Source organism: Natator depressus, chromosome 15 (assembly GCF_965152275.1).
Source record: "Natator depressus isolate rNatDep1 chromosome 15, rNatDep2.hap1, whole genome shotgun sequence".
Classification (NCBI taxonomy): Eukaryota; Metazoa; Chordata; order Testudines; family Cheloniidae; genus Natator; species Natator depressus.
In genome coordinates this window covers 3,709,978-3,722,271 of record NC_134248.1, presented here as the reverse complement: position 1 = coordinate 3,722,271, position 12,294 = coordinate 3,709,978, and the positions used below count along the sequence as shown (strand labels likewise).

Genomic DNA, 12,294 nt, shown 5'->3' with positions numbered 1-12,294 from the left:
TACCATGGATCAATGGGTAAATTCTGGCTCCAAACTAATACCTTCCCTGTACAACTGCATTTCTGATTAAAATCCCATTATCGGGATCAGTGGACCTGAATATGAAGAATGGGAAAACGTGTCTATCTGAAAATTTTCCTTTCTTCAATAATTCAAGTCCACTAACTCAACCACTTGTTATGTGGTTCTAGGTACTGGGATATTTGTTCAGTGGTTCTTTGCTCTGTGCTCTGTGGACAACAAAACAACAACAAAGCTACTAATAATATGGCTAAAGTTATAGTATAAACAAGTTCTATCGTTACTGCTCACTCCAACTAGTTTGTGCTTCAGTGCCAAGGTTATAGCACTCACCCTGTGATGTGTAGGTCTGTCTCTTCCCTCAATGCTTCATGGAATCCAGAAGCCTATTGAGGATTAGTAGACAAAACAAGGAGCCTTGTTAGGTTTTTCAGATGTGATTCAAACACTGCCTGTTTGTCTTGGCTAATGAGGACCAATTAGTGGACTGGTAGCTGGTCCCTAGAGGTAGATCCCTGAGCAACTTCCTTTAGAATACAGTGCAGTCAGAAAGCAATGCAGCTATACCATTTATTCACCAAAAACTTGCATGACAAGGAACATGAACATAAAGCTTAACTAAAGATATTGGTCATGCAGGCTGGAAACTTAATTTAAAAGGACAGGCAAAGAAACACACACACAGATGGGGTCTCTGCTGCTACTACCACAGTAAAGCATAAGTCTGTTTTCTTTGGACACAGATTTAGAGATTTCAGGGTTCCTGGCAGGTTGTTAGGGGCAGGGAGATGAAGGCACTCTTTAGCCCCCTCTCCCAGAGGAGATGGATCACTACAGCTCTTAAAAGCTGCTCTGAAGTGTCCTCCCCTATTTAGTTTGACTTGACACAAGATGGAATTTCCATGAGTAATTAGACCTTTAGAGCCAGTCGATTGATCCCCTTGACCATTGATCCCCTTGGCATTCCGGTCGTCTTGTCTGAACTAAGGAATTTCACATCGTCTTTGGATTTGTAGATTTTCTCCCCAATAGATTCTTTGTGATAACTCTGTTCTTCTTTGAGTGATGGTTCCTATATGTATTCCAAACACAGGTGCACATATGCGCTGGAGCTGGAAGTTTTTTTCAGCAGTGTCAGTTGGCCCGCATGTGCATTGTACATAGCCTCATGGTGTAGGCAAGGTTATATGAGACTGTGCGGGACGATGCCCCCTCGGTTCCCTCTTACCGCTGCATGGTTGGAGTTGGAATCCTTGTTCCTCCATACTCGTAGCTCGCCTGCAAACATGCTTGTTCGTTGTACAGTGTTAGTATTTCTTTTTTTCTATAATTAGTTTTAACCCTCACCCCATCTGGGGCCAGGCTATGCCCCTGATTCTCCAGGGGACTATGCCCCACGTTCTGCAGTTCAAGAACTGTTTGTCGTGCCCTTGCTCATACTCCATGAGTCATGAGTACCACCACTCCCTTTATTGCCTTGGGGAAGCCCATCTAGCTGCCCATTGCTAAATCTGCCACTCCTTCCTGCTGTGGGGCTCACCTATTCCGCCTCCATACGTTCCTCATGGAAGAGACTCCCTGGCTGCATGCCCAGTCTGACCAGGAACTGTCAGTTCTGATGGTGCAACACCCTTCGCCAGTGGTGAGCCCCCCACCTAGCACTTCTCGCGCCTCGGATCCAAAGGTGCCGCCGGTGCCAGAGAAGTCCCAGTGTGAGTCGCAAACACACTCTCATGGGCATTGTAGCAAGCCCCTGTCACAGACTGCTGCCAAGCTCAGTGTTCCCTCCCCGAGCAGCGCCCAATCAGGTGAGAGATCCTGTGCAGACACATGGTGAGCTTCCCCAATCTGAGAGCAAAGCTAAAAAGAAGCGTGAGGTGTCAGTAACATCGAATGCACCACTGGCCTTATTTACCTTCTCAGGGCACCTAACCTTCAGTCTGGGCTCCTGCACCAGACCCGAACAGCTCAGACTCAGAAGTGGAGCTGGTATTGATGGGTTCCAACAGTCCCTACCATCACCTCCTCCTTGCTGGATGATACCCTGATTTCCCCCCACCCTCTTACTACTTATGATTGTCAGGAGGCATCAGGAGCTGCTGCAGAGGGTTGCTAGTAACTTGGGCATACCCCTGGAGGAGCTCCAGGACCACTACCACCACCAGTTGCTGGATATCTTCCAGTCCCAGGGACTGGCTTGCACTGTGTTGCCCATCAACGATGCTGTCCTGCGGCCAGTGTGGATGGTCTGGCACACACCTGCCTCTCGTGCCCCCATGCCCAAATGGGCAGATCGCCGGTTCTTTGTTCTGTCTTAGGAAACAGACTCTCTTCTTCGCCCCCCCACACCCCTTTCCCTGGTGGTTCACACGGCGACCAAATGCTTGAGGCAGCATATGCATGGCCAGCACACAGGGTGGCCAAACGCCTGGCCCTTTTGGGCCAGAAGGTCTACTTTTCCATGGTGTTGCGGTTTTGCATTGCTAATTACCAGGCTTTGCTAGCGAAGTATGGCTTTAACAATTATGCCAAGCTAGCAGAGAGTTCCTGGCTGACTTGCCATTGGACAAACGGCAAGGCTTCCGGGCCCTTGTGCAAGAAGATCACCTGACTGACCAGATGAGCCGCCAAGAGGTGGTCGATGTCGCAGATGCATCCTCCTGCTCCCTTGCGACTGGCATAGTCATGCACAGGGAGTCATGGCTGCCATTCTCTGGCTTCCAACAGGAGGTCAAGACCACCATTCAGGACCTCCCCTTTGATGAAGTCAAGCTGATCTCATCAGTCTTTGCCAAGTCCCTTCGCTCCCTGAAGGACTCGAGGGTGACGCTTTGGCCTCTAGGCATTTACATCCCAGCACCCTGGTGGAGACCAGCAATAACAACCCTCCCAGCCCTGGTCCTGTGCACCATACCAGACCGCTATCTCCACTGTGAGGATGCTCCACCTTGAAGACACTGATCCCAGTGGCCCCAGACCTCCGCTCCTGCCACAGCCACCTCTTCCTTGCCTCATCAACCACATCTTTTTGACGCACAAGTTGAAGCTGAGAGTCCCCTGCATCACCACCCTCATCCTCCCATCTCCCCCTTTACCTTTGGGGCTGTCTTTTCCCCACAACAGGAGCAAGATCACCACGGACTGTTGGGTGCTGGGGGTTGTACGACACGGTTACTCTATCAGGTTTCTCACCTCCCCACTTCACTGGGCTCCCACGAGGGAATCCCTGCCACAAAACGAGGCAAATGCCCTCATCACCAAGGGCGTGATAGAACCGGTGCTCGGCCCCTTCATTGGCTAGGATTTCTACTCTCCATATTTCTCATCCCGAAGAAGGGTGGAGGGCTCTGCCCTTTACTCAATGTCTGGATTCTCAACACCTTCATCTGCAAGACAAAGTTCTATACGTTCATTTCGCATTGATTACTCCCTCCCTTCTCTGGGGAGTCTGGTTCACAGCTCTCAACGTGAAAGATGCGTACTTCCATATCGACATCCACCTGGCTGACCACAAATTTTTTCGCTTCCGTGAGGGCACTAACCACTACCAGTTCAGGGTCCTTCCCTTCGGCATTGCGACAGCCCCCCACGGTCTTCACAAAAGTGTTTGCAGTAGTGGCAGTACAGCTCTGGAGTCTAGGATGCTCCATGTTCCTGTATTTGGACAGCTGGCTTCTCATCATGCCTTCCTGCACCAAGCTACATCTGCCATTCACACTCTTCACTCTCTCCTCGCCACTCTGTGTCTGCATTAATGAGGAGAAATCGGTGCTCATCCTGACACACACAATCCACTTCCTTGGTGCTCATCTCGAGTCCATGGCAGCTGGGGCCTTTCTCCTGGCAGACCGCCTCGCCACCTTGATGGCTGTAGTTGTGGACCTTCACCGCAGCCCCCGCACCACAGTTCACCTATGTAACGCTGTATACCCAATTACACGTGTGCTATCTGCAGCTGTAGCTCCTGTCAGTTGCCTGGCCTCATGCAACCCACTTGAATGACACACTGCTTGTTCCGTGCTCAGTTTGGGCCTCCCTGGTCTGGTGGATCGACTCTCCAAGGTGTTCTTCAGCACCCCCTTCACCACACCTGTCCCAGCTGTCACCTTGACCACAGATGTCTCCCTCACCGATTGGGGCATTCTCTGAGTGAGCACATTGCCCAGGGGTTTTGGATTCAGCATGAGGCACACGAGTGCATCAATGTCCTCCAGCTTCGAGCAGTCCGCTTGGCTTGCCGCATGTTCCTGCTACTCATCTGTGTCAGGTCAAATCCTCTGACAAGATCACGGTGGTGGCTTACATAAACAGGCATGGTGGCACCAAGTCTCTGTCTCTTTGTACAGAATCCATCCACCTCTGGAACTGGTGCATCCGCCATCATGTCACGCTGAACGCAGCATATCTCTCAGGCACGCAGAACTCCATGGCCCATGTGCTCAGCTGGCACAGATACCTCAATCACGAGTGGGAACTCCATGACCCCACTCTCCATTCACTCTGCTATGCCTGGGATACCCCTTGCCGGGATCTTCTTGCCATGTGTGAGACTCACAAATTCCTCCTTTACTGTTCCTGGGGGGCCACGGAGCCCAGCTCCCAAAGTGGTGCTCTCCTGCCTTGGGGTGGTGAACTCCACTATGCCTCTCGCCCCATTTCCCTCCTTCCCAAGGTGCTACAGAAGATCTGCCAGGACACAAGCCACAATACTGCTGATCGCTCCATTTTGGCCCGGTCAGTTGTGGTTTCCCAACCTCCTCTGGCTTTCTGCCTGATCCTGGACCTCACCCCAGACCAGGGTACTGTCTGCCACCTCAATCCTGGTCCCCTTACTCTCATGGCCTGGTTTTTGGATGGGGCTTGTGCGTGGTTAACACCTGGTTGACACCAGTGTGTCTCATCCTTACCCACAGCGGGCGGGCCTCCACCAGAGTGTGCTATATAGTGAAATAGGCCTGTTCCATCTTCTGAGCTTGGAGCCATAACCTTTCCCTGGACGCTTTCTCCATCACCTCCTTGAACCTAAGGCCTCGGGCCTTTCCATTAGCTCTGTCCTGGTCCACCTGGCAGTCTTCCATAAGGACGAGGTCTCCTTATACCTTCAGGAGAAATTTGGGGTGAAAGTGGTTTCAGACTTCCACATCAGGCAGTCGATTTACCTACCAGTCTTACATCCTAAGCCACATGCCAGTCTGGGAGATAGAACTTGCACTCACTTGATGTCTGTTGCACCCTCACCTTCTACATAGACAGGATCCGTGACTTCCGTGCTTCTCCACGCCTTTGCAGACAGATCCCGAGGTCAGGCCCTCTCCTTCCAGTGTGTCTCGAAGTGGGTCTTGGCCTGCATACGTGCATGCTACAAGCTCTCTAATGCCATGCTGCCCAGCTGGATTATGGCACACTTGACATGGGCATAGGCGGCCACTTCCACCTCCTTGGCAGATGTTTCCTGGCATAATATCTGCGAGGTGGTGACATGGCATCCTGTCCTTACCTTCATGGCCTGCTATGCCATAGCCCAGGGGGCAGTAGCCGATGCAGCCGTGGGTTGTGCCGTCCTTCAGACTGCAGTACCTCTTGCATCCTTGCAACCTTCTCCACATTGATCACTGCTTGGTACTTAACTGCATTTGGAATACATATAGAAACCATCACTTGAAGAAGAGGAGGAGGTTACTTATCTGTAACTGAAGGTTTTTCAAGATGTATAGTCCCTATTTGTATTCCAATACTCACCCTCCGTCCCCTCTGTTGTGGTCCATGTTGCTCGATGGTGAGAGGGTGACTGTGGTGGGGTGTCATCCCTCACAGCTTCATATAACCTCGCCTGCGGCACAAGGCTACGTACAGCGCATGTGCAGGTCAATGGATACTGATACAACAATCTTCTGTCTCTGGTGCATGGCGCACATGTACGCTCATGTTTTGGAATACAAATAAGGACCACGCATCTCAAAGAATCTCCAGTTACAGGTAAGTAACCTTCTCTTATCTCAGTGAAGAATTTGAGGATTCAGTTACCTCACAAAAGAATCATTTGCTGAGCCATTATCCCTTGGACTGACAGAAGCTTAACACTTTGCGTGTAGTTTCAAATGCTGGCTTCCCATCTCGCATATAATGGAAGATCTGAATTAATGTGGTGGAAAGCAAATAAAAAAATAGAACCCCAAAACCTACAACCTCAGAATAATCACATCCTTTCCATTGTGATTGCACCATGTATCCAATGCTAATAAAGAGTATTAAATATTAGTTGTGTTTACATATTGGAATGATACTACTTTAATACCATTTAAGCATTCTTGAGCCAATGCTCTAGAAACCTGCCAGTGAATTTACAATTGTTTTATCAGCATATCTCTGGTTAGTAGTGCTATTTTGTTTAAATGATCATTGTTTCATAGAGGAAAGACTTGGAAATGGGTGCAAAGACTTATGTGGAGTTTTATGCTTTTGTATTTTACAAAATGTTGATATTATTGAATAATGTTTGCAGCAGAATCTTTGCTGTAGGTGTCCTGCTGGGTTCTTTTAACCTGAAGGTATTTGGAATTGTTTTGGACCTAAGAGCAGAAGAAGATTTCCCTATTTTGTGAGAGAAGAACAGTATCTCTGTGGAATTCTGAAGGGTCCTGGGTCTAGTCTACACTAGAAAAGGTTTGCTGGTATAACTATATGAGCAAACCATTTTAAAGTAAATGCAGCTTCAACTAGCAAAATAGTTTATACTGTTTCCCCGAATGAAGTAAGTGTTACTCGCAAAGGTTCTTTTGCCATTATGATTGAATCTACATTATTCCTTTTGCTGGTATAAAAATATCTTTTAAAAAATCACACCCATAACCAACCTTTTTTCTGGCCTTCAGTGTTTGGACTGTGTAATGTAATCTGTCACTGTGTAATGTAATCACGATAGTCTTGTAAAAAAATCTCTGTGTATGAGAGAGAATATATGTATAAAATATTTTTTTACATACTTTTTCTGTCTGTCATTCCAGGTGATGCTGCAAGTGTGATTCAGTTTGGTAAATCGTCCAAACGATCACCAGAGTCTACTCAAATTGGGCAGTATGGGAACGGCTTGAAATCGTAGGTATAACAGAAGCCAGCCTTCTGAGATCTTGAAGTTTGGCTTATAGAGGGCCAGCAAATGTTGAGCTTCATGTTCTTCTATAAAAAGGAAACACTTAAAGTCCCATTTAAAAAGCTACCATAAGGGAGTTATGGGTGGCTTTATTTGTTAGCTTTGGATACACTCTCTGTATGTCTGTCTCTCTCCTTGTAACTCTTTCTCAGGCAATGAAGTTGGTCTTAGGGCTATGACATCACAATAACTTACACTACATGGCAATATCATAATGATACTGAGACTAGAGGTTTGAATGACCATTTGCTAATAGGAGGCTATGCTGGTGACCTTTAAAGGTGAATCCTGTAGATACAACGTGGCTACCAGTGCTGGATTCCTAAAGATTTTTCTGGGATGATTGTGAATCTTTATTGGGAATGAAGTTCTGATTTTCTCAGAATTTGCTCTTTTGGTTTGGGGTACATACTACTGGAAGAAGTCTGTGCCAAAAAAAATAAAAAATTCTGCAAAAAACCTAAAAATTCAGTGCCAGAAAATTAAAAGTTCTGCATATTTTATTTGTCAAAATAACACAATAATGTCAGTTTCAATTATTTTGGTAATTTATTTCAAAATATCTGTCAACAAGTATGTCTAACAATACAGACCCCAAAAAAAAAAGATTCAGGTAAAATTTTTTTGACAAATAATATTAATACAGAACTTTGACAGGTGTCAGAGGAGCAGCCGTGTTAGTCTGTACCCGCAAAAAGAACAGGAGGACTTGTGGCACCTTAGAGACTAACCAATTTATTTGAGCATAAGCTTTCGTGAGCTACAGCTCACTTCATCGGATGCATTCAGTGGAAAATACAGTGGGGAGATTTATATACACAGAGAACATGAAACAATGGGCGTTACCATACACACTGTAACGAGAGTGATCACTTTGAGTAATTCATTTAAATTACAATACGGAACTGTATTTCCTGCACTTGTCAGAAGCAGTGCAAAGACTTGGGGGTGTCAGGGGTAACTGAGGAGCTGAGGGAGAGGGAAGGAGCCTGGGAGTGAACCTGGAGGGTATTGGGTGTGGTTGTGAGAAGGTTTTTTGGGTGGGGTGGGAGGGATTGTTAGGGAGTTGGGAAGCCTCCCCCATGCAGGCCCTGGCTGACCACAAGCCTTTCCCATTCAGTCAGACGCATCTGCCCCTGTCCCTGGATCCCTCCATCCCCATGGGTCTCTGCAGCCTCCTCCCCCATCCCCAAGTGTTCCTGCAACCAACCTCCCCGCGGCTCAACACTGTCACCCCACAAGCTCCTGAGCCCATGCCCAGTCTGTCTCCGCTCCCGCCCCCACTAGCCTTTCTGAATCCCAGTCTGTGACGCACCCCCAACAGTCTTGTGTGCCACACTCTGTCCTAACCTGACTCTGCAGGCAGGGTGCTGTGATGAACTTCTTCTCCTGGGGGAATTCTGCAGCACTGGGCACTCACAGAAATTTTTTTTCCCCACAGAAAATACATTTTGCCCCAGAAGTGCTGCAGTTCTGCCTTTTGCACACCAGAGGCTGTTGTGGCACCAGAACAGCTGGCTGTGTCCATGTGGCTGGCTATTCTGGGCTATAGCAGCCTCTAGTGGGCAAAAGGTGGAAATGCAATACTTCTTGGGCAGAATGTATTTTATGCGGGGGGGAAAAAACAAAATTTATGCGGGACAGATGAATTCTGTGTATCCACAGATGTGCAGAATTCCCCCAGGAGTAACATACCAAAATGAAAGCTTATTTTGGGGACACCAAGACTTTAAAAGTGACTATTGGGTGTCTCAATTTTAGGTGTCAGCTGGATATCTAAAATCACTAGTCGCCTTTGAAAAGTGTGGCCTGGACCACTAATTTTTCCACTTTTTTCCTCTTTTTTAAAGTCTGGTGAATTTGGGCAATTGGACAGGGGGAAATGTCTGACCCAGAATTTAGATTAATGGGTTTCTGTATTCCAGTAGTTCCTAGAGGCCCCAACCAGGATCAGAATCCCATTGTGCTAGGCACTGTACAAACAAAAGCAATAGTAAGAGACCATCCCTGCCCTGAAGAGCTCACCGTCTAAATAAACGAGATGGACAAAGGGTGGGTAGTGCACAAAGAGAAGTGACTCACCCAGGGTTATGCAACAGGTCATTGGTAGAACTCAGTATAGAATCCAGGTATCTTGAGTTTGGTCCAGTGCAACATCTGCTGGAGCATGCTGCCTCTCAATTGAACAGTTTTCTAATGCAAAGGCAAGTTACAGAAATTCTAGTTTTCTTCAAGTGATCGTCCCTATTTGTATTCCATATATAGGTACACAAGTGCACTGTATGTCTGAGTCCAGAGATTTTTAGTAAAAAGTGTCCATTGGTTCACACGTGCAGTTACTCTCCTTGTGTTCTGAACCAAGAGTACAATGGGCGGTATGGACCAACCCTGTTCCAATTTCTTTTTACTGTCACATGGCCTGAGTCAGAATCTTCTGGGTCTACAGCTGCTTCTGTCATTTTCTTTAATCTGTAATTATATATTGTAAATAGTAGTATTTTAATATTTTCACTATTTGTTCCCTGCCTTAGGAAAATTCTCTCCTGAAGGCAAGGACTGTGCCTTGTGTCCTGGGGTTTAAGAACTGTTTCTGTGTTTCCTGCCCCTGCTTCTTTTCAGTTAGTGACTAACACCAGCACTGCCTTTACTGTCTCAGTGAGGTTCACGTCTCTGCATCTGCTGCTCCTTCCCTCCTCAGACTTGGGGTTGAGAGCTCAGACTGAAAAAGCCATGAGACCCCAGTTGGATCTGGGCCAAGGAGCCCCCCCCGTACACTGGTCTCAATGAATTGGCAGTGCCCCTCCGAACATGAGCTCAGGAGCTGAGACTACAATTTCCAAGCCTAGAGAATGAAAGGCTTCTTATTAGCGTAAGGAGCACTGTCACAAGCATCGGTACAGATCCTCTGTAAAATATGCTCTGAAAAGATCCATCCCTGATTCTGTCCAAGTCAGGCGAGTCCGTGCACATGGATGATAAGGACTTAGGCCCAGGTAAACAGCCACTACAGGAGAATGTGGCCTGTAGGAATATGGATCCATTGGTACCAATCTTGATGCTGATGTATAAGCCAAAGGACACATCCAGATCAGACTCTGTACCGATACCAACACAGCCCCAAAAGGATTCAATGTCCACTATAACCAGAGAAGGCTCGGGTGTGGCGGCCCAACCACCCATACACCTAGCACCTTGAGGTGGTCTGAGACCTGTGTTTCCCTGGAGTACATTTTTGCTCTCCCTGTCCTCAATCCCCTCTCCTCTTAGGTCCAACTTTATTTAGATATAGCATCACACCTGGAAGAAACCACCTTGAAGACACTGGGGTGATCTCTACCATCCACAAATCTGAGTATCCATCCGTTGGTACTGATGGTTCTGCTTGTCAGTTGGGAACCTACCTTCTGATCTGATGAGTCAAAGGCTCCAGATGAACCTCTACCCTTCATAGGGAGATGAGTCTGGTCAGAAGCTCCAGTCGATCAGGGTCCTGTCTCTGTCAAGATATGACTTCCCAGTGCCATGCGGTTGGCTCCTCATGCTGGCATTACTGGAGTCATAGAATCATAGAATATCAGGGTTGGAAGGAACTTCAGGAGGTCATCTAGTCCAACCCCCTGCTCAAAGCAGGACCAATCCCCAATTTTTGCCCCAGATCCCTAAATGGCCCCCTCAAGGATTGAATTCACAACCCTGGGTTTAGCAGGCCAATGCTCAAACCACTGAGCTATCCCTCCCTCCCTGGGACCCTTACTCTCTAGCACCTCAGATCTGTGCATGAACCTTATCTATCCTTTCCTAGCTGACACCAACTGGCTTCATCAGAGTGTGAAGAGGAGGAAGTTGCACCAGATTCAGGAGTTTCAGTGGCCATTTCATCGTCCTTGCCAAATGAAGTAGTCACCCCATCTTCACCAGCTCTGCCTGATGATCACAGGCAATATCGTGAACTCTTACAAAGAGTGGCATCTGAGCTCCAGATCCAGCTCAAGGAGGTTCCAAGAGCCTCAGAATAGACTATTGAACATTTTACAACCGTTGAGTCCCAGTCGAGTGACCCTCCCAGTCAGTGAGGCCAGAGTAGTGTGATGCACTCCTGCCTTGTGCATTCCCTCCCCAAAAAGAGTTGAGAAGTGCTACTTCATTCCACCAAGGAGTGAAGTTTTGAATGATGGTCCCTATTGGATTCCACTCAAGGTTGTGTCTGGAACCTGAGAATTTAAAAGTAGTAGTGTCTGTTGGTCCGCACATGTGCCCCTGCTCCACCTCATGGTTTCATCCGAGGCAACAAAGGATTGGGCAGGCTGACCGCGCCCTCAGTTCTTTCTCACCACCACATAATCCGAGTCAAAGCTGCTGCTGTCCTCTCACCTTTCTCTGATGCACTTAAAAAAAACAAAAAACCACCACCTGTTTTTAGAATTATACATAGTTTTGGTTGCTTTTTTTTCCAGTAGTTTTAGTCTTTTTGTGTTAGTTTTCAGGATTAAGACACTTGGGGACTCCATTTCTCTGGTTCCCCACCCCTCAGCATCCATGCCTGGATTATGCTGATGACATCGGGGTTCAAGATCTGCTCCTCCTGTCCACATTCGTTCTTGGTCAGTGATGAGCAACGTTGCCTGTACTGTTTGGGAGAAGCCCACATTTGATCTACGTGCAGTATCTGCTTGTCCTTCCCAAACTGTACCTGGGAAGACTAGGCTCTCCACCTCAAGAAGCACCTCATAGAGGTTATCATGAGGCTGCAGTCAGATCCAGGCTGGAAGCGTCCGTCTCTTCGCGCCGCGCCCCGCCCCACACATCAGCCTGAGAAGCCCAGGAGCGTGCCTCCTGCCATGGAGATTAAGTCTGGTTCTGCTGGTACTAGTATTATGGACCCTATGCTGGGGCCCAGTAGGGGGGTAAGGAAGCATGGCAGTAAGTCTCCCTCCAGGCTCAAGAAGGATGATGCACCTTCCATGAGTTCTAGCCACAGAGAAACGGGTCACAAGCATGATAAGAAGTTGCACAAACTGCCAGATCCACCCATTATGTCCCCAGGGAAGTGCAGAATACTATAGAGGACCTTCCTTTCAGGCAGGAGACCAATGATTCCTTTCACTCCCTCATGGATTCCAGAG

At 47.7% G+C, this 12,294-nt stretch overlaps 1 protein-coding gene across 6 annotated transcripts in view; it reads left to right on the top strand.

Annotated features, from left to right (window-relative positions):
• Positions 1–12,294, top strand: part of MORC2 (MORC family CW-type zinc finger 2) — a 112,917-nt gene that overhangs the window by 17,010 nt on the left and 83,613 nt on the right. For 5 of the 6 annotated variants that reach the window (XM_074972950.1, XM_074972949.1, XM_074972954.1 and 2 more), the window contains exon 5: positions 7,026–7,116. In XM_074972950.1, the coding sequence (XP_074829051.1) occupies positions 7,026–7,116 (91 nt within the window). Of the gene's footprint in view, positions 1–7,025; positions 7,121–12,294 lie in introns of all 6 variants that reach the window. The other variant, XM_074972952.1, reaches the window with a different exon arrangement.